General features: G+C 36.7%; 1 protein-coding gene across 3 annotated transcripts in view; it reads right to left on the bottom strand.

The window, feature by feature from the left end:
- CYP20A1 (cytochrome P450 family 20 subfamily A member 1) overlaps nucleotides 1-23754 on the bottom strand; it is a 56454-nt gene that overhangs the window by 7124 nt on the left and 25576 nt on the right. For 2 of the 3 annotated variants that reach the window (XM_080671257.1, XM_080671256.1), the window contains exons 4-10: nucleotides 21558-21700; nucleotides 18614-18781; nucleotides 15383-15461; nucleotides 11937-12052; nucleotides 10498-10552; nucleotides 7012-7132; nucleotides 1520-1631 (exon numbers count right to left, since the gene is read on the bottom strand). In XM_080671257.1, coding sequence (XP_080527383.1) covers nucleotides 1520-1631; nucleotides 7012-7132; nucleotides 10498-10552; nucleotides 11937-12052; nucleotides 15383-15461; nucleotides 18614-18781; nucleotides 21558-21683 — 777 coding nt within the window. In that variant the 5' untranslated portion in view covers nucleotides 21684-21700. Of the gene's footprint in view, nucleotides 1-1519; nucleotides 1632-7011; nucleotides 7133-10497; nucleotides 10553-11936; nucleotides 12053-15382; nucleotides 15462-18613; nucleotides 18782-20655; nucleotides 20683-21557; nucleotides 21701-23754 lie in introns of all 3 variants that reach the window. The other variant, XM_080671255.1, reaches the window with a different exon arrangement.

Raw genomic sequence — 23754 nt, 5'->3', positions numbered from 1 at the left:
CTTCTGGTTAGCCCAGGCCTAACAAAGACAAAGCGACACCCAGAAAGCCAGCTCATCCTACATGCTCTTTTAATGTAGATAATGAATACGAAATAAAAAATAAAACACCAGAAGAAGAGAGAGGCCAGGATTTTGGTAATCTTACAGTGAGGAAGGCATTCCTAAGCCTGTCACAAAAGCCATAAAATAATAACAGATTTAACTACATAAAAATTTTAAAAATTGCATCCTCTCAAAACAAAAATCATCCCATACCATATCAAATAGAAAGAAAAAATACTTGCTATATACCCGACAGCATGTATAATATACAAAAAGACACATGAGCTCACTAGAAAGAACAGTGAGTTATAAGCAGATAATTCACAAGAGAAGAAATACAAACTGTTTATACATGAAAAGCTGCTCAATCTCTCCAGTGATTAGGGAAAAGCAAATTAAAAGCATGAGACAGTTTTTCATATAAAATTCACAAAATATATATAATTTATAAATCCATAGGTGGTGAGGATTTGGAGACAAAAAGCTTTTTCATACATTATTGCTAACAATATAAATTGCCTTTTAAATAACAATTTAAATTCAACATACATATGCACTTTGACCCAAAAAACTCCATTTCTACAGCTCTATCCAATACCTGTCCTAGTATATAATTTGTAATAATAAAAAAATAGATCTAATTTCCATCTATGAGGACTGCTTAAATAAATCATAGTACATGGAATACTATGCATCCATTAAAAATGAGTTGGCCCTAGCCAGTGTGGATAGAGTGTTGGCCTGCAGACTGAAGGACCCCGGGTTTGATTCCGGTCAAGGGTACATGCCCGGGTTGCAGGCTTGATCCCCAGTTGGAGCGTACAGGAGGCAGCCAATCAATGATTCTCTCTCATCATTGATATTTCTATCTCTCTCTCCCTCTCCCTTCCTCTCTAAAATCAATAAAAATATATTTTAAAAATAATAATAATGAGTTGGATCTGTATCAAGTGCCAGTTGTACTAGTAGTCATGATACACTCAATAAAAGAAAATTAAAGAATATATACAGAGTAACCTTTCACATATAAATTCAGTTTTTAAAATATATACACATATGTATGTGTATATACATACATAGAATAATATACACACAGAAAAAGTTCTATAAAAAATATACACTAAAGAGAAAGAACTCATGGACATGAACAGTAGTATGGTGACTGCGGGGGGTGGTGGTGGGTGGAAGTAGAGGAGGGCATGGGGGGGAAATGGCGATGGAAAAAAATAAAATAAAGAAAAAAATACACAATAAACTATTAACAATAGTACACCTGGGGAAGAGAGCTTTTCTTTTATACCAGTATAGTTTGAACTTTAGAATAGGCATATATTATTTTGTCCTTTTAAATGACTGTGTCTTTGATTTAATAATAGGTAGCATTTATTGGACACTTTAAACAATAAAATTTAAAAATACACACTAAAAGAGTTGAAAAGAATAACTGAATGAGTTAAGTATACTAAATGTTTCCTACCTCTCTAGGAATAATGAATTTGTCGATCTTTCCTTCAATATCTTGAAGCCGGGCAGAAACTGGGGTCAGTTTGGCAGTCCGAACAGTCTCACAAAGCACTTGTCGACAATATCTGTTTAAAAAAAATTTTTTTTAAGATCTTTACTATGAGAGAGGCAGTTTGAAATGTAGAAATGTTTCAAAATGTCATTCAACAACTTTCATAACTTTCCTAATTTGAAATAGTCACATGATAATTCTTAGTTGCTTGAAGATATCTTATCCTATATAATAAAACCCTAATATGCAAATGGACCAAATGGTGGAATGACCAGCAGAATGACCGGTCGCTATGATGCACACTGACCACCAGTGGGCAGACACTCAATGCAGAAGCTGTCCCCTGGTGGTCAGTGTGCTCCCACAAGGGGAGCACCACTCAGCCAGAAGCCGGCCTCACGGCTGGCAAGCATAGCAGCAGTAGCGGGAGCCTCTCCTGCTTCTGCTGCAGGCGGGCAGTAAGGAGCGAGGGGTCCCGGACTGCAAGAGCCCTGGGCTGAGAGGGATGTCTGACTGCTGGCTTAGGCAGACATCCCCCAAGGGGTCCTGGACTGCGAGAGGGCACAGGCTGGGCCGAGGGGAACTCTCCCCGCAGTGCACGAAATTCGGCCTCTAGTATCTACATATATCTAAAAAGCTAATATGCAAAGTGTCTTCTCGGGAGTTCAACCGGGTGACTGGGAGTTCTATTGCTCACTATGACATGAGCTGACCACCAGGGGGTGGCGTGGAATGAAGGGAGGCCCCGGCCAGCAGCCGGAAGGCCCTGATCAGCCCTGATGGCCAGCCAGGACTAGGGAACCTACCTGTGCATGAATTTTGTGCACTGGGCCTCTAGTAAATATATAAAGTCCAGGTGGGTAAAGATTTAAACAAATAATAACATCTTTAAAAGTACCAAAGAAAATTCAAAAGAGTATTTTTATAATTTTTGAGTAGAAAAATCCTATATTTTAATAAAGAATTTAATAAAAATTTTAATAAAAGACTGCTAATAAAAAATTATATAAATATTGACACAATGACAGAAACCATAACAAAAAATACAAATAATCTGATTATGGAATTTTTTATATGTTTACAATCATCATACATAAAATTAAAACACAACTAGAAAAAAATTTAAAAAGACAACTAGAAAAATATTGACAGTAAATATATCTTTAATGTATCAAAGCTTTTTAAAAATTCATAATTAAAATAATCAAACACCCCAATAGATATGTGGACACAGAATACAGAAAATCAATTAAAATAAATATAAATGGCGTGAAATGATAATCTCATCAACAATGGAAAGATAGCCAATCACAGCACTTTTTTTTACTTGGCAGATATGCCAAGATGAAAAAGAATAACAATAGGCAATACTAATAAAAATGGGGGAAAGACATTTATAGTCAATTGGTGAAAATATAAATTGGTATAACCTTTCTGAAGGATAATTTGGCAACATACAGTATAAGAATGTTAAGTATGCATCACAATGAGAAGAAAATGTATTGAAATCTTGACACGAACCAGTTCTGTTAAATAGTTTCTATGCAGTATCTCTTTTTTGTGGTTATTAATCCTCACCCAAGGATATTTTTCCATTGATTTTTAGAGTGGAAGGGAGAGGTAGAGACAGAGAGAAACATCAATGTGAGAGAGACACACAGATTGGTTGCTTCCTGCATGCACCCTGACCAAGGCCGGGAAACCTGAAACCCAGGTACATGGCCTTGACTGGAATCGAACCCCGGACCCTTCAGTCCGTGGGCTAACACTCTATCCACTGAGGCAAACCGGCAAGGGCTAGGCAGTATCTCTTTTAATCCTTGTAAGAACCTCAAGGATCCCATATTATTTTAATTTTACAGATTAAAAAATATTTTAATGAGGCACTATACTATTGCATATATCCTTAAATACGAATTTCATTATTTATTAATAGAAACAATTAGAAATATTAGCAAAGATGTAAGCATAGGGATGCTAATTTTGTTTATAATATTTAAAAACAACAAAAGAGGAAACATCCTTCCTTTCCTCTTTGAACAAATATTTATTGGGTACATACTACAGTAGAAGCTCTGTATTAGATACTGAGCTAAAGCAGTGGATACTGCCAAAGGAACTCAAAGTCTAGTTAACAGGGGAAGGGAGAAAAGTAGGGACATCAAGGATGAACAATCTCAAGAGCACGGTAACTGTTATGATGAAGAATATTCAGGGGATTAGGGAACACGGCAGGAGCGCCTACTGGAGGGAGGACTATGCAGAAAAGGAAGCGCTCGGGCTGAGACCTCCAGGAAAAAACAGGAGGTAGCTAGAGGAGAGAGAAAGAAAGAATCTAGACAAAGAAACAGTCGCAAAACCCAGAAGCTATGGAAGAGTGCTGTATCTTTGAAGAAACAAAAGAATTTCAGTACAGTTGAATCCAAGAGTATGAAGAGGCACAAGTAATAAGAGATAAGGTAGAAGAGGAATGCAAAGCTAAGCTATTGAAATGCCTCATAAGCTCATGAAATGCCTCATGAGTTTAAATTTTATCTTAACAGCAGCCAGAAGTCACAGAAGGATTTTAAAGTGGGGAGTCATCTAATCAGATGTGACTCCCCATATATATAAAGATCACTAGCTCAGTGACTCTCAACTTTGGCTACACATTACAATAATCTGAGAAGCTTTTAAAAACCACCAATGACAGATTGTTGTCTTGGGATTGTTCCCAGGTTATCTGTATTTTTAAAGCACCTGAGGTGATTACAGTCACAGGCTCCAGTAATTTGAAGAATGAATTGGAGGGGAGCAAGATCTAAGACTGTCGAAATGTACCAGACAAGAACTAACATTAAACTTCCAACTAAAGTTGTTTGGAAAGCAGAATCAATAAAACTTGATCACTGATTGGTTGTGCTGGGAGTTACTATAATTAAGAATACTGTCCACAAAATATTTAGAGAAAAAATGGAATTTACAGAAGAGTTATATGTTATGTATTTTTTAATGTTTTTAAATTTTTTGTTTTAATATGTATATGTGCAGAGAAAAATCTGAAAAAAATAATAAAATGGTTAACAATTTTTATCCCTAACGGTACATTTATAAAGAACGTACCTTCTACACCTCCTACTTCATACACTTCAGTATTATAAAAACTTCAGAAGACAAGCATGTATTACTCTTAAAGTTAAAGATAGATATATTCAATGTAATAGATAAAACTTCCACCATTTTGAAGACTCTGTAACAGAAGCCTCCCTGAGAAATCTATGGCTTCGAGTTTTTTCCAATGGCAGTCTCCCTATCTTCGTTTCTAGAGTTGAAAGATGCTCCGAGACAGGGCTTCTGTTACCCAGACTCACACTTCCAATCCATTTCTAAGCAGTCACAGCCACTATTTTAAAAAATCTTTTAAATTATTACTTACATGTAAAAAATTCATCTTTTTTAACATAATTTTTATTTTTCAATTACAATTGATATATGTTATTAGTTTCTGATTTCACTTATATGAGGAATCTAAGATACTTTTCATTTATTTTAGTTGTATAATTTGATGAGTTTACACAATTGTGTAGCCAAAACTATAAGCAAAACACAGAACAAGAACACTTCCCTCACCCTAAAACCTTTACTTCCGCCCCTTCATAGCTCATCCCATCCACATTCCTGCCCCAGACACGCACTGATCTGCTTTCTATCACACTAGCTTTGCCTTTTCTATAATTTCACCTAAGTGAAATCATACTGTAGCCAATCTTTGTGCTTGACTTCTTTCACTTAGCATAATGAGATTTCCATTATATGTGTATTGATATTGAGTTACTTTTTATTTTAAAATATCACTTTCCTTACATCAGATTTGTCTTAAGAAAATTAATTCTATGTTGAATTCTACTACATTATAAATAGATTTAACTAAGAAGTATAATTTCCTGGTATTTTTCCTATAAATATAACAATAAAGACAACAGGGTAACTGTCCTATTTTTCTTCTGGGCAGCTCCTCCTGTTTTCGGAGTTAGAGGAGGGGGAGGACAAGCTTCTGTGCCTCCCTGGTGTTTCTGGAGGCTCTAGCAGAGACCTTCTCTGTAACTTCTTTTCCATATTTGCCAAGAGTCTGTTTCCTCTTAACACTCAACATGTTTTACAGAAGTCTTGTAATAGTTCCAAAAATAATAAAACCGGTCCCAAACATAAAAATGATACATACCACAACACACTGGTTTTTCATAGTGGCTTTGGTTTTGTTAAATTCCTTTAAATAATTTTTAGTGTCAAATTATGTGGTAGAAATAAAGTTTTTCTTCAAAGTAATAAAACCCCTGAAGAAATGCAGTTCAGTGATGTGTGCAGAGGGTGAGAATCATCTGTACAGAGGCCAGGACAGTGTGGCCACCTCAATGCCTAAGACGTCCCATTAGTGATAAGTGGGAGGTTTAACTTCAATGCCGTATCCCCAGGACAAACGTTTATTCCAGGTAGACACTTCCAATATAGTATCTGTAAGGTTGTTCTTGAGCTGATGAAATCCGCTTCTCCAATTGTCCAACATTAACATGAAAAAGTAACCCTTTATATTTTATATTTTATCTGCCCCTCCCATCACTCCTAAGACAGTGGTTAAAGTGTTCCAACAATCAATTTCCCTGCTTTAATAATTAGATGTTTGACCAGTGAAAAATTTAGACTTCCTTTTAAATTACTGTGTTACTCTTTATTACTTGGTAATATTCCTTAGTACAAATATAATACAATTTGTTTATTCACCAGTTCACGAACATTTGGACAGCTTCCAGTTTTTTGCTATTATAAATAATATTGCTGTGAACATTTGCAAACAAGTTTGTGTGGCCATTTATTTTTATTTCTCTTGGTGAAAGCCTGGGAAAAGAACTGCTGGGTCAAATGGTGAGCATATGTTTAACTTTCTAAGATCCTGCCACACTTTTCCTACAGGACTGTTCCATTTTCCATTCCCACCACCAAGGTCTGAATGTTCCACTTACTTGATTGACATCACTGATACTATTTTAATCAGGCTAATGTAAAGCTTTCCCAGAACTACCGTATGGTTTTATAAAGTAAATTAATTTTTTAAAAAAATATTTTATTGATTTTTTACAGAGAAGGGAGAGGGATGGAGAGTTAGAAACGTCGATGAGAGAGAAACATCAATCAGCTGCCTCCTGCACACCCCCTACTGGGGATATGCACTCAACCAAGGGACATGCCCTTGACCAGAATCGAACCTGGGACCCTTTAGTCCGCAGGCCGACGCTCTATCCACTGAGCCAAACCGGTTAGGGAAAAGTAAATTAATTTATTAAAATCTTATGTAAATATTTTAAGTCCTATAAAGATATATAGCTTTCCAAGATATTAGCCATTAGCTTTAAATGAGATAGTCAAACTGCTCACATTTACCTTTTAATGATCTCCTCTTTCTTTCATTGTGTTCTTACCTGAGCTGCTCAATTTTCTCTGGAGTAATAGGACCCTTCCCCAAAACTTGGTCTATCTCTTCATATAGTTTTTTCTGCACTTCTTCAGAGGTGGTTAAAAAACAGATTGCCCAGGTGCACACTAAGTGAAGATTTACATTAATAACAATGAAAATAGATACCTCATAGTTTGGGTGCAGTATAAGAAAAAAAACTTTTATTTTTTTTTTGGATTTTCCTTTTTTTTTTTTTTCTTTTCCTAATACAGAAGATAAATCAATGCTACCAAAAACAAAAAAGTAAAACAAGACTGTTCACAGGATCTGTACTTCACTGAATAAAACATAAATATTTATATATTACTCCCCAAAAGAAATAAGGCAATCTGGAAGATTTCTTTCTTAAACTGGCAAACAATTAAAAACATTTCTTAAACTATTTTATTTTTTGAATCACCATTTATCCCCTCTATGCCCTCTTCCACCTCCATCCCCACCCGCTGCAATCACCACACTGTTGTCAATGTCACCGGAGGTAAAATAGTAATGATAATAAATAAACTTCACATCTGGAATGTTAAATGCTGATACCTTTGATAGATTGTCTGGTTCACTCAACCTTGTAAAATAAAACACTGATTTATCAGTTCACTCAGGAGCCTTAATGAGATGACTGATACAAATCAAAGTAGCAGGAGCTTTACCTACAAATCAATATTCTAAATTTTCACTTGTAATAGTAGATACACTGGCTTAAGAACTGGGACTGGTTATTATTGCTTAGGACAGTGGTTCTCAAAAATCCCCTCACATCCACAGATTCTGATTTAGTAGGTTTAGGGTAGAATCGAAGAATCTGCACTTCTAACAAATACCACAATTATTTTCATGAATACCAAAATTGGAAAATCACTAGCTTATGGCTTACTTTGGTTAAAATGGCTTATGGATTATATTCACTGTGGAAATGAAAAGGTAAGAAAATTACATGATGAACATAAAACAGAGAAAATAAAGTAGTTAGATTTCCTTTAGTAATCCACTGGGATTACAACAATTCAAAGAATTAAACCATCCACATTATATAGTACTTCTTTCCCTAGATTATGTTTGACTCAGCTCTATTTTTTCTATGTCAAGTACTTTTTAAAATACATTTACTAATTTGTACCTCTACTTAATATTTCTTTCCTGAGCTAGTAAGGGCTGCTATAAATTTGTCTCAAATTTAAATTTTAACTCACATATTATCTAATCCATTCCCATGCCTAGAAAAGACATAATTCACTTTCTGTACTAAATGTTACTAATAAAATCAATAGCTATCTGGTCCTCAATTATTTTGATAATTACTCACATCTAGAGTTCAAAAAAGGCACATGGTGAGTAACTGCCTGTCCTTAACTTTTTCCTACATATGCTTCCTTATTATGGCTTTTGAGTGAACTGCAGAATTTCTGTTTCACAAAATAAATGAACAAGCAGAACAAAAACAGACTCACAGATACAGAGAACATTTTGACAGTTGCCAGATGGGAGGGGGTTGAGGGTATGGTGAAAAAGGTGAAGAAATTAACAAGAACAAATTGGTTGTTACAGAATAGTCATGGGGATGTAAAGCACAGCATAGGGAATACAGTCAATAATATTCTAATAACTATGTATGATATCAGATGGGTGCAAGATTTAGCAAATACTGTATGAATGAATGGTACTCTGCTAAACTAAAATTAGTAACTTATATAATGTCTAATCACTTGGGGGTGCACCTGAAACTAACATAATAATGTATGTCAACTATAATTGAAAAATAAAAATGATTTTAAGATGGAAAAAAAGACAAGTGACATGAAAACTAGTGCAGATAGTGTACAATATGTATATGTATGCAATTTTACAAAATTGCATAGTAAAATATAATACTGAAAGATTTAGCACAAAAATTTGAATATAGTAGGCACACGTACACCCAGCTTGACTAAATGGTCATTTAAAATTAACATAACTGTACAAGCTTAAAAATTTCAAACATTGGTTCTTTTGCAGAGCTCTACTAAAAATAAAGTATGACTAGGGATAGCTTAAAAGTGTGATTTTAAGTCACTGAAGATTCTTTAATTATACTACTGAACCAAGACACAATTTTATCCTTGGAAGATAGTTGGAGGTCGTCTACAGCTAACTCCTTGTTTTAGAAAAGGAGAAAATACATAGGTAAGTACCTTGGTTCAAGGCTAAGTAAGCAGCAGAGGAGGAACTTGATGGTTTCCTGCCTATCTTGCCTCTCAAAAACTTCAGAAGTGACTTAAAAACAACCAGCCCAATGCAAATAAATAATCCTCTGAAAATTTCCCCTAAAAACAGCAAATCAGATTAAAATATTAACTCAAGCTTGGAAGTGATCACTTTTTGTGATATCCAGAGGACAATTGATTCAGATTTATTTTAAGGACTTTAGCAAAAATATATTTTAATGCAATAAAATTTTAAAACAAGTTAAGCGTTTTAAAAAAAGATCCAATACAGCCCTGGCTGGGTGGCTCAGTTGGAGCATCGTCGCCTACACCAAAAGGTTTTGGGTTCAATTCCCGGTCAGGGCACATACCTAGGTTTCAGGATCCCCAGTTGGGGCTCACACAGGAGGCAAATGATGTCTGTCTCTGTCGGTCTGTCTCTCTCTCTCCAAAAATGAAAAATCGATAAAAATATATCCTCAGGTGAGGATTTCAAAAAAGAAGGTTCAATACATCATATTTATATAAGCTTACCTTAATTCAATTTAATTTATAATATCTGGACATCTCTTAATGTTGAAAATTTTACAGCAAGAAAAACTGATGGGGAGTTTGTATTTATAGTCTTTGTTTTTAAGAAAAGTTCTTTCAACAGAAAGAGTTGTAAATGAATCCTTCAAGTGAACATGAATTTTTTGGATTTTAAACTAATATTTTAATACTTCCTTTAACATTTTATGTTAGTATATTTTATATATATACACAAACTTTTATAAATACTGTATGAATGAATGGTACTCTGCTAAACTAAAGTTCAGTAAGGAAACTTAGAAACATATCACACACATTTTAGATTTTGAAAGAAAAAGCACCTTCAATCTGACAAAAGAGTGCTTCTGAATCATGATTCCTGTGGCCCATCTCTTCTGCTGGTAGACCTTAATAACAGCAGACCGAACAGGGTCAAAGTGAAATGCCTCAGCAGGAAACTGAAAAGCTGACTGCTCGGTTGGAAAGGTGTCAATAGCAGTTCATTTTAAAAGCACTAACTAGAATTCACAATCCATAAACTGTGACAAAAATTTTATGGCAATATTCAAAGGTGGCGTAGAACACCTGGGGTTTTTAAAAAGGTACTGTGTGAATCAAGCCTTGCAAACAAGAATAAAAAAGAAGAGGGAGGAAAATTATAAAGAGTGTTTCCTTTATTTTAGAATAGCTTTACCCGTGTATATTTTATACTCTATCTCAAGAAGGAATCAAGGAATACTTACATTTTGCAGTTATTATGCAACTTGCCAGAGAAAATATCATACTGTCTTCTAGGATCTAGAAAACAAAATCAAGTTTAAAAAGTATGAAATGCAAGGTGGCCTGTATCAGGCCCTACTAAAATAACCTAGAGCACAGAATTGGGGTCAAGATAAGGGGAAAAGTCTATATTTCTTTATGTTTCACTTAAAAAATCTATATAAGAACCAATCTAAATATCATATTGCCTTGCCGAAACCAGTTTGGCTCAGTGGATAGAGCATTGGCCTGCGGACTGAAAGGTCCCGGGTTCGATTCCGGTCAAGGGCATGTATCTTGGTTGCGGGCACATCCTCAGTGGGAGGTGTGCAGGAGGCAGCTGATCGATGTTTCTCTCTCATCGATGTTTCTAGCTCTCTATCCCTCTCCCTTCCTCTCTGTGAAATATCAATAAAATATATTTTAAAAAATAAATAAATAAATATCGTATTGCCTTTTTCCATGCAGTAAACATTTATCTATATTACTGTCTCATGATAATTTTTGCAAATAAACTGGCTAAGTCCTCTCTTTCTGGCTTGGCCTGGTGCAGCAATGAAGCCTCAGGAACCGTGGAAAGCCTGCCACTCACTATCCTTGGTGCCTGATTCAATTCCTGCACTCACGCACACACCAAAAAGCCACTTCTGTCTATGAAGACTTGCATGTGCAGAATGGGGCTGAGGATTCCTACAATAAAAGGGTGTGGCAAAATGGCTTCACACCTATCCTTTGCCTGGCAGCACCACAGGTGTGCTGGGGGTAATAGACACACACTGGAACAAGCCAAGCTGCACATCTGGTCATGCAGGCAGAGCAGCTTAGTCGATAAAGGCTTATACGGGCCCTCCTATTTTATGATCAGAGATTTTTGGCTCAATATTTGTTTCCCAATCCTATATAATAAAAGGCTAATATGCAAATTGACTGAACGGCGCAACAACCGGTCACTATGACGTGCACTGACCACCAGGGAGCAGACGCCCTATGCAGGAGCTGCCTCCTGGCGGTCAGTGTGCTCCCACAGGGGGAGTGCTGCTCAGCCAGAAGCTAGGCTCATGGCTGGCGAGCGCAGCGATGGTGGAAGGATCCTCTCCCACCTCCGCGGCAGCGCTAAGGACCCCTTGGGAGATGTCCGACTAACAGCTTAGGCCTGCTCCCCGTGGGAGAGTGCAGGCCAGGCTGAGGGACCCCCCTGAGTTTACGAATTTCATGCACCGGGCCTCTAGTTATTAAATAATAAACAGCTGCTTCAAAGAGCTAAATAACAGGAGACTAAATATTAATACTGTTTATGGATGATGTACAGTAAAGAAAAGAAAGCCATTGGATTTTGGAGGCCATCTGGATTAAATGAATAAAAACCACACTCTATACATGTGTGATTGTCTTTTATTTGAAAAATGTTTAACAATTACATTACCTGTTGGTCATTAAGGTTTCCCTGTACTAAGGAGTCAATGAAAATACATCGACTAACGTTCTTTCCTTTCCGTTCTTTTATGATTTTCTTCAAAATAGATTCCAGTTGCATAAGGGCTTAGTGAAGAAAAAAAAATTAGAATAAATGCACTTGTAAAGATTAAACTTTAAAATATTTCTGTACAATGCTATTACTACAGAATAAAATTTTCAAAGGTAAAGTAGTAACCAACAATTTTTAAAAAGCTAATTTATGTTTAAATTCATCTACTTTCTTTTCTTTCTCTTTACTAAATTTTATACATGTATAAAAAAAGTGCATAAGATATATATGCACCATCTAAGGAATAATTATAAAGCAAACACCCATAATATCGCCACCCAGGTCAAGTAGTAGGATAATGCCAGCACCTTAGAGGCCTCCACACACAGATACCTCTCCCCTGATATTATCCACCTCCCTTCTAATTTCTGTCCTCTTAACTTTATTCTTCTCTCAAATCAGGCATCACCCAGTTTAGGGACAGAAACAGATGTGAAATAACAAGAAAAAGCCCAAGCCAGCATGGCTCAATGGCTGAATGTTGACCTATGAACCAGGAGGTCATGGTTGGATTCCCAGTCGGGGCACAGGCCCAGGATGCAGGCTCAATCTCCAGTGAGGGGTGTGCAGGAGGCAGCCTATCAATGATTCTCTCTTATCATTGATGTTTCTATTTTTCTGTTCCTCTCCCTTCCTCTCTGAAATCAATAAAAATCTATATATTAAAAAAGCAAGCTCCTAAAACCTAAAAGATATAGAAGAACTGATATCCAACAATCAAAAGAATTATCCAAAGATCATTTCTCAGTTCCCATCTTACTTGACTTATCACAGGATTTGATGATGTTGACCACTTACTTGCAGGAAACACTTTGTCATTTGGCTTCCAGGATTCAGACTCTCCCAGACTCCAAGCTTTCCTCCACTCTCCCACCTGCCTATTCTCAGTCTCCTTTGTTGAGTCCTTCTCATCTCTAGAATTTTTTCATGGTAGAATGTCCAAGATCACATATCAGTTTTTGGAACTCTTCTCTTTTGCTATTTACATCCAATTAGATTGGTGATCACCAGCCCCAAGGCTTTAAATACAATCTATGTACTTAACACTCCCAGATTTATATTTCTAGTCAGGACCTCTTTCCCCTGAACTCCAGACTCATATATCTTATAACCATCTCAGCATCTCCTCTTGGCTGTCTGAAACATATTAAACATACCATATCCAAAACTGAACCTTGATCTTTCCCCTCAAAGCTGATCTTCCTAGTCTGTCCATCTTATTTTCCAATAGCTCTAATTTCCAATTACTTAGGCCTAGAACCTGGGTATCCTCCTTCTCTCTTATACCCCACATCTAATCTGTCAGCCCATGTTGGTGGCTCTATTTTCCAAAGACAGAATTATTCTCCCTTATTTTATTTTCTGTTGCCTGCCACTGAGTCCACACCACATTATTTCTCTTGCCTGGTTCATTGCAATAGTTCCCTAAGCAGTCTTCCCTCTTCTGCTCTGGGTACCTCCAACCTATCATAGCAACCAGAGTGATCCTTTAAAAACATAATTCAGATCATAACTCTGCTCAAAACCTTCCAGTGGCTTCCTATCTCATAGTAAGAACCTATTCACACAATGATCTACAAACCAGACAAAACCTGCCCCTCTCCCGAATCATTCTAGCCTCATCTCCTTCTATTCCTCTCTGACTCACTTCACCCCAGCCATACCCCGTTATACCTCAAATACACCATAGAGAATCCCACCGCAAGGACTTTGCGATTACTTTTCCTCTACATGGAATATTCTTCCCTTGGACATAGGATGTCCACATGACAGTTACCTTACCTCTTACAACTGTTTGCTCAAAGGTCACCTAACTTGGTGAGGCCTTTCCTAATAGCCTTATTTAAAATTGTAACCTCCTCCCCTCTAGCACTCCCTATCTCCCTTCCTGATTTAATTTTCTCTGTAGCACTTGCATTTTTTAACACACTATTGCGTTTATTTATTTAGATTATTGTCTGCCTCTTTCTACTAGGATGTGCTGCCACAAAGACAGGAATTTTTGTTTGCTTTATTATACAATCTACTTTATTTAGAATCTAAAAAATTATAAATTATTCATTTTCATGTATTTAATTGAACCAATGTTTGTGAAATACATTTTTTATTAAGGGGAAGTACTCTAAATGCACCCATCAAGATAATCAGAATGGTTACAAAAACCAGATAGCAGAAAACGTATCAATTAAATTGGCTTTTCTGGACTTAGGCTGGACATCAGGGAATCACTGAAATGGTCAGCCCCATGAGGACAGGGATTGTTGTCTTCTATACAAAGAAGAGGGCCCAGCACACATGGGCCTCAATAAACGTTTGTTGAAAGAATAAAGGAAGAGAATCCTGAGGAGCAATACTGTTACATATAGAAAACAATCCATTATTCCAATGCAGTTTATGTATTTTAATTTACCCCAGCCTACCTCCAAAAAAGGAATTGAAGCAGCTCGGAATAAAGATATTAAAGCATTACAATCATTAAATTATTGACAGAATATATAAAATAAAATAAAAAGGGGGAGAATAACTTGGGGGAGCCATCTTAAACTAAAACTGCTATTTTTCTGAGTTTACAAAGTTGTAACCAATGCCAAACAATTTTGAAAATATTTTTAAAATGTATTTTTATTTATTTCAGAGAGGAAGGGAGAGGAAGAGAGAGACAGAAACATCAATGATGAGAAGGAATCATCGATCGGCTGCCTCCTGCACGCCCCCCACTGGGGACAGAGCCCACAACCCGGGCATGTGCCCCTGATGGGAATCGAAATCAGGACCCTTGAGTCCACAGGCCAACGCTCTATATACTGAGCCAAACCAGCTAGGGCTTGAAAATATTTTTACTCATGTTATAATGGCAATAATTTTTATGTTGCTACATTTTTTACAAATATTACAAAATATTTAATTTTGTTGAGATGATTTCCTTAACAGTTCCTATGTTGTTGGGCATTTAGATTGTTTCTGGTTTTCTACTTGCAGAAATAGCAGGGACAGAAATATTCAAGAAATATTTTTCTCCTAGATAATTTAATCCATCCTTTATTAATCTTAACATATGTCATCAAAATGCTTTCCTAGGGTTGTACCCTTACATTCTCCATTAATCCTGTAGGCTATACCAACTCCACAGCATTCTCATTCTGCAGTGAATGCTAGAATTTCATTTACAAATTCACTGCGTTTTCCTCTCTTTTGTTTAAGAACTTCTATTATGGGAAATGTAGGGGAAAAAACACAGAGAAAAAAAAAACATGATTTATACTTTTGTTGTTCCAAAATAGCTCTATTAAAATAAAGCACATATCTTTTTGTCCTCACTAAAAATTAAGAGTGGCAAAACTTACCATCTTCATATTGTTTTTTCCGAGTTGTACTTTTATCAAGTGATCCATCTAGAAAGCCTTTTCCGATCTCAGACCAAACCTAAAAATAGGAAAACATGCCTACTATCTAATATGTACATTTTCTAAATAATAAAACAATCTATGCTAATAATTGAAAAACTCCTACCTCACGAACAGAACTTACAATTAAGCTCTCACTTTTAAATAAGCTACATAATCATTTACTCCATAGTCTGTGAGAACAGAGGAAATATCTATAATAATGAAAACGTAATATGCTAATTAGACCAGACAGCCGAACGACCTTCCAGACCTTCCGGATGACCTTCCGGACGAAGCCCGGGCTGCAAGGGCCGCAGCTGTGAGGGCCGAGCCCCTTGCACAAATTTTGTGCATCAGGCCTCTAGTATTTTAATAATTTCCATCAAGAGACTTTCAAATTAATTATAATTGAAAAGTCAAAAGTTCTTTTCTGCCCTCGCCGCTGTGGCTCAGTTGGCTGAGCACTGTGCCGTGCACCCAAAGCTTGCCAGTTTGGTTCTATTCCGGGTCAGGGCACATACCCAGGTTTTGGGTTCAATGCCGGTCGGGGTGTGTGTGGGATGCAACCATCGATAGAATCGATGTTTCTATCTTCCTCTCTCTCCTTCTCTCTCACTCTTTCTCTTGTGCTTCTTTCCTCCCTCCCTCTCTCCGTCTCTCCCACCCATCCACTCTCTCTAAAAATCAATGGGAAAAATATCCTTCAGTAAGGATTAATAACAAAAAAGAAAGAAAGAAATATGGGCAAAGGACATGAGAAAGCATCCCACAAAAGAAAAAAACACAAGTATTCAACAAAAATATTAAACAATGTGTAACCTCACAAACAATAGAATAATGATATATTTTTATCATGAAATATCATTTTTGAACAATTAAGTAGGCAAAATATTTAAAGAACCAATAATTCTAAATGTCAAAAGCACAAGGAAAGAGCACACTAATGTTGGTGAGAAAATAATTGGGACAACATTTTTGGAGAAACACAGTCACCAACTGAATGTGAGGTGTACATTTTTCACAGCTTAATGTCTGTGCAATCGGTATGCATCTTACAACTGAGGACGGCTCCCAACTGCTGTCAGCCACGAAGCAGTCATGATGAAGTTATTACCTCTGCATTCACAACGCAGTTATTATTCTCGGTGACATGCATCCCTTGGTGTTTCAAACATTAAAAGATCATTTGAGGTAGGATTTCAAGTCATGTTTATGTGGTAGGCAGTTAGACAGACATGACCAGAGTAGGGAGGATGGGCTAGGTACAAAAGGTCATCAGGGTGAAAAGCCCCGGATGCCTAGCAAAGGACAAATGTAGGATGGGACCTTTCCTCCACTAGCTTATCCCTGGTCATACATGGGGTCTGGATACCCTGACCTTTCCTCCCTAGAGATAACATCTAGGCCTCAGCTGTATTTCAGCTCCAGGCCCAGAAAAGCAGCAAAACCAGGCAAGTGACACCAAGGCTAACCTCAGGACAAGCTGCATTGGATAATGACTCCCTGCCCTGGCACTGACCAATCAATCAGTAGAGACCTGGACCCTGAAAGGACACACCTGGAAAGCTGCCGAATATTCTATTGAGATCTTCCCCTGGGATCTCCCCTGAAATCTCTACCCTTAAAACCCTTAAGATAGAGGATCCGGTGCACTCTCCTCCCAGAGAACCCCCTCACTTGGACCTCCCCCTCTCTCATCTCCGCTCCTCCACCCCACAGGTGCATCACCTTGACCTTCCTCACTTCTAAGCTCTAAGGGCCCCTCCTTTACTTCTATTCTTGTTTCCTAAGCCAATTTCTTCCATGAATTACTTCTACCTCTGTGATTTTCCAAATAAATGTTCTCTTACAGTTTGAGTCTTGGCTCTGAATTCTTCCCTAGCTACACTCAAGTACTGAAATTGCAAAACTCAGGTCTGGTCTGACACCACTGGTCTAACACACCTGGTGCCTTCCTACTGCCTCCAACATTTATAGTCTGAAAACTTTTCTTTGACAACTTCTACTAATGTTAAGAAATATACATTTCGCCCTGACCAGTTTGGCTTAGTGGACAGAGCGTCGGCCTGCGGACTGAAGGGTCCCGGGTTTGATTCCGGTTAAGGGCATGTACCTGGGTTGCAGGCACATCCCCAGTGGGAGGTGTGCAGGAGGCAGCTGATCAATGTTTCTCTCTCATCGATGTTTCTAACTATCTATCCTCTCCCTTTCCTCTCCGTAAGAAATCAATAAAATATATTAAAAAACAAAAACAAAAGAGCCTTGGCTAAGGCAATTCTTTAAAAAAAAAAAAAAGAAAAAGAAATATACATTTCTGCCCACTCAATGTGGCTCAGTGGTTGAGTGTACACTCATGAACCAGACAGTCATGATTTGATTCCTGATCAGGGCACATGCCCAGGGGAGGGCATGCAGGAGGCAGCCAATCAATGATTCTCTCTCATCATTGATGTTCCTATCTCTCTCTCTCCCTCTCCCTTCCTCTCTGAAATCAATAAAAATATGTATTTCTTTTAAATAGAGAAAAATCAATACCATATGTGAATCTAGAAAGGGCACTAGTAAATCAGTTTTAAACTGAATTAGCCTTTCTTTAGATCATATTCATCTCATTAGCATTTTATTGCTCATAAGCTTTAACTCCTTTCTACACATGACATAGGCTAGTTCTATTAAATATAGTTTTTTTCTTTATTCTAGAATTCAGTATTATTTCATAATATACTTGGTAAGTATTAAAAGAAAATTTCTTTAGTTAATTTTTAAATTTCAAAAGTAATTCTTAAATTTTTAAAAGAGACAACAATCATCTTTGCTTACATTGTTGTTTTTAACCCCGAACAGTGAAATTCTATACTATAGAACCTTAAACCTTATTCTTTTTTTTTAAATATATTTTTATTGATTTCAGAGAGGAAGGAAGAGGGAGAGAGAGATAGAAACATCAATGATGAGAGAGAATCATTGATCAGCTGCCTCCTGCAAGCCCCCCACTAGGGATGGAGCCTATAACCCGGGCATGTGCCCTTGACCGGCATCGAACCTGGGACCTTTCAGTTCACAGACTGACGCTCTATCCACTGAGCCAAACTGGCTAGGACTAAACCTTATTCTTGAGAGGCAAAAATCTACATTATTTAACTATCTAATTTGATGAGAGAATAATTTTAAATTTGGTCCTGGACTTACTGTGCCATGATTCTTCTGGAAGCGAATGACTTCCTGGTCATCTTCAAATGTACTACCCATTACCATCTGTGTAACAGACTTCATAGCAAAACCAAGCATATGCTGGCAAAGGGGTATGTGCTGGGATTCTGGGTAGGAGAGCCATTTATTTAATAATTCTTCTGAAAGCTGAAAGAGAACAGAAGCCCACATGATTTATTGTTCCCTCCTGCTAAATCTTAGAAAAATTCAGCAAGTAGATTTCATTTCACAGAATACGGAGCTCAATTCTGTAATGAGCATTCAGGTGATTGGTTAATCTGTCGGGCTAACACTGGCTCCACCTAAAATTACATCCTCAGTAGTTCAGATTCATATTCTGTCAGAGGGTTGGTTTGCAAATCAAAACAGAACCAGGACCACCACCACCACAACAAAATATATATTTTAAAAGTTGAAAGGCTGGTAAAATCTTAAGGCTAATGGAAATTAAGAGACTAAAATCTTAGTATCTAATTAAAAATAGCTATGACCATAAAAATCTTGTTACCAATACTGTCACTTATATCACATAACTGAATTTTTATTTGCTCATGGCTTAATCCACTTGTTTTGCACTATATTCTCTAAATCAATGCAAATACTATAAATGACTCATATAGGATTTTTCTCTAGGCAAACACATCTAGTACTTCTGTTAGAGGATTATGTGAAACTTGACTAATTTATATTAGCTGGGAATTCTAACAATCTGTTGATGAGCTTCATTTGATAGATCAGTGTTACATATTGACTTATTATTGGTAGAAATGAATGTCCAAATCTATGATAAATGCTTTCATTCATAATAGACTTCTTTTTAAAATATCCTTTCTATGCCCTGGCCAGTTTGGCTCAGTAGATAGAGCATCGGCCTGTGGACTGAAGGGTCCCAGGTTTGATTCCAGTCAAGGGCATGTACCTTGGTTGCGGGCACATCCCCAGTAGAGGGTGTGCAGGAGGCAGCTGATGGATGTTTCTCTCTCATCGATATTTCTAACTCTCTATCCCTCTCCCTTCCTCTCTGTGAGAAAGTCAATAAAATATATTTTTTTAAAAAAGGGTTCATCTTCCCCCCCAAAAAAAAAGAATAAAATAAAATATCCTTTCTAATTTTGCCAGGTGTGATATATGTATATTTACATGAAAAACAGTACTACCCTGTGGTTGAATCACAAGAATGTGTCTATGCTGGAATATCCTTTTACCAGCTATATTTATATGATAAATACATGACATATATATGATACATAAACTGTAAAGACCAAAAAAAGTATGCTATTGATTTTATCATTTATCCTGAATAAGGACACATGATACACAATAACTTACTTCTTCAGAATGTTCACGTTAAAATACCATATTAATTTAAAGTAACATAAAGTTATATTAGAAAAAAACAAGTCAGTCTACCTAGAAGCTGACTTACAATTCAAAAGGTAAGATTTTAGAATATATATCAGTTTTCTGAAAGAATACAAGCTTTTTTGGAAAAAAGTTTTTAGGTAATTAATCAGTAATAATTGTAAAAATATTAGAATTTCAGAGAATGCAAATTCTTTTTAATTACACCTTGCATTAAGATATTGCTGTGACTGCAATACTCAAAAAGGTTTTTAAAAAGAAAAAAAAAATCGCTAGCCAAGCAAAACTACATTCCAGGGTAGCAGAACCAAGCTATAGAGCAGCAATGTGCCAGACTGGGATCAAATCCTAGTCCTACTACTTACTAGCTATATGTCCTTGGGCAAGTAACTTAACCACTCTGTGCTTCAGTTTCTTCATCTAAAAAGAGGGAAATAACAATACATACCTATGAAGTTCTTATGAGTATTAAATGAGCTCATGAAGCTATTGAACCAATGAACTCAATAATTTTGGCTATTAATATTATTGCTAAGCTGTCAATTAGAAGGACAGTCATAAATTCTAAAATCCAGAAGTACTTGTTAAGTCAGAATTTAGACTCAAAGTCACAGCATAATATTAGATTAAAGCACACAGAAGAGAGAAGTTACACTCACAGAATTAAAGTGGAGTTTACACTCAGCCTTGGAGCAGAGACAGTCAGGGCAGGAAGGAGTCAGAATACACAGGATGAGGTGTGTGAAAATTAGAGAAGAGTCAGAACAGAACTCAGATCTGGACCCCCACCCTCAAAAAAAAAAAAGGCAAAAGGTTTAGTATGTCAATATGAAATACACAACTTAATTCGGGATGATAACTCTAGGTAAGCAGCTATTCTCTTAAAGAAAACCATTGGTATAGAGACTCTTCAATCACATGGAAGGGACTCTATTGTCTCAGCAAAGCAGGAGGCAAGGACATCCTTAGCAAACAAAAAGGGTGGATAGGACTAGCAATACCACTTTTAAGGGTGAAGGTTTGGAACAATAATATGAGGACATAGAGAACAGAAAGCAACAGGTTTCAACTAAGGTTCTTTATAGACAAAAAGGAAATGGTATTAATAAGTATTATTTTCACACTCTGTAAATCATTTGTGGAGCTTCTTAAAAATGTCAGATCCACCTCCCCCGCAAAAAACAAATGTCAGATCCCTTCCCAATGATTCAATTCATCCAAGTAGATTCCAAGTAATCTACATATTTAACAAGAGAGCGTGTTTCAGGTAAATTCAGACCATGTTTTAGGAAACAGTGGTTTAAAGTCTGGCCTGAAAACAAAGGACAAATCAATTGATATAGAAAAAAATTTCAGGTTCTCTCCACTCCCATTTATACAGGGAGTCTAGGTGTTAAGTTTTTTTGTTTTCTTTCTGTTTGTTTTGTTTTAGAATTTCAGGACAATAAAGATCAGCTTAGAAAGACAGGTAAGAAAAAAGTAGCAAGCACAAGACACACAACAGTTAAAAAATATATTATTTGAATTGCAGAACTCCAGGCCAAACTACTTATCACCTTACCTTTAGCAGGAGAGCAAAATTACTCTGCAGAGAATCAGTCACACCATTTTCATACAATTTTTTTCTTGTGTAGTTTTCACTCACATTCCCACCACTAGACTGATACCTTAACAATGACTTTAGCATGGTTTCAAAAGGGTCCACTGAAACAGACAAATTAAACATTTCTAAGTCAAAGTAATCACTCAAACACACACACACACACACACACACACACACACACACACACACACACACACACCCCAAAACAAAAAAACAAAAAACCCTCCAGCAAAAGGACATAGAGAACAGGAAATTATGGGATTGTAACTGAAAGCATGGCATTTTTTTTCCCCCACAACTCCCTTAAGTCTTTCCTAAATAGGAAAAGTTAAAGAGGCAATGAAAATTGTCAAGAAAACAATATCCTGACTGGGAATCCCACCATAAACCATTAATACGTGCATACACTTTCTACCTTCATGACAACAATATCTTTGACATAAAAAAAAAAAAAAAAAAAAAAAAAAAAGCCTTATGCCCTGGCTGGTGTTCTCAGGGGTTAGTGGTTAGTGTGGACCTGTGGACCAAAGGGTCTCGGGTTCAATTCCCAGTCAAGGGCACGTACCTGGGTTGCAGGTTCTTTCCCCCGCCCAAGTCGGGTGTGTGCGGGAGGCAACCAATCAATGTCTGTCTCTCTCTCTCTCTCTCTCCCTCTCTCTCTCTCTTTCCCCCGCCTCCCTCTCTCCCTTCCACTCTCTCTTTAAAAATCAATGGGAAAAATATCCTTGGGTGAGGATTAACAACAACAACAAAGCTCAGTCCACTGATTTTAAAGCAAAATTGATGATTCTGTGTAATCATCGAGTGTTTGAGTTAAAATTATTTAGCTGAGTTAAAAAAATTTTTTTCTTTTCTCCTTTATTCATTATTTGAAGGGTTTCTTTAACAACTTTGTTTTCACACACATACAAAAATACACTGTCATGGTAAACAATTAAAAAAGAAAGTAAAGCCCTGACCGGTTTGGCTCAGTGGATAGAGCGTCGGCCTGCGGACTGAAGGGTCCCGGGTTCGATTCCGGTCAAGGGCATGTACCTTGGTTGTGGGCACATCCCCAGTAGGAGGTGTGCAGGAGGCAGCTGATTGATGTTTCTCTCTCATCGATGTTTCTAACTCTCTATCCCTCTCCTTTCCTCTCTGTAAAAAATCAATAAAATATATTTAAAAAAAAAAAAAAGAAAGTAAAATACATCTAAATCTCACCACAGAGATACCAGTTAAACGTTTTAGAGATCTTTTGTAGAACTGTTACCATTTCTTAAGAGAGAGAACATTCTGTCAGACTTCACAAAGAACTACAGTCCCTTCTTTCAGAGCACACGTCTCAGTTCATTAGTGTGATCATTTCCACGCAGTTTACATGCTCCCCCTCCCCGCGTCCCCAACACTAAACTATAATCTCCACAGGACAGAGACCACATCTGGTTTACTCAGCACTGTATTTCCTGGCAGAGCCATCTTTCTATGATGTGGAAAGCTCAGTGATTAAGGGCATGAACTCAGGCCAGACAGTCTTGCTTCAAGTCCCAGCTCCATCACTAATTAGTGGTGTGACCTTGGGCAAATAATTTAACTTCTCTTAACGTCAATTTTGTCTTCTGTTAAATGGAAATAACCACAATACCTATTTCATAAGGTTGTTCTGAGAATTAAATGACTTAACATTTATAAAAGGTTTAGAATAATATTGCTAGCATATAGAAATTGCTATACAAATATTTGGTAAACAAAATAAAATACATCTGTATCATCATATTAAGGCCTGAAAGTAAAATTAAAAGTATTCTTTTATGCAGCCATTGGTAAGTATATGTTTGCTTCAAATTTTCATTATAAATAATGCTAATGTCTTTTCTCATTTATGTGATTATCAATTCGTGATAAATTCTTAAAGATTATAATTGCTAAGTCAAATGTTACTGCCAACCTTCTCTCCAGAGGGTTTGTAAATCATTTATACTCCATGTTTCTCCATTCATCAATAATGAGTTTGTCAATATTTTTCATCTCTTTAGTCAGAGAGGGAAAAATCTGATTTTTATTTGCATAATACTGATTATCAGTGAGGTTGAAATTTGCTTACTGGCCATTTATATATCTTCTTTCTTAATTACCTTGTTTTTACCCATTTTTCTACAATTGCATTTTATTTTTT

The sequence above is a fragment of the Plecotus auritus genome, assembly GCF_963455305.1.
Source record: "Plecotus auritus genome assembly, chromosome: 5".
In the NCBI taxonomy this organism is placed as follows: Eukaryota; Metazoa; Chordata; class Mammalia; order Chiroptera; family Vespertilionidae; genus Plecotus; species Plecotus auritus.
The sequence above is the reverse complement of the archived record's forward strand: the minus strand, read 5'-3'. Positions and strand labels throughout refer to the sequence as shown.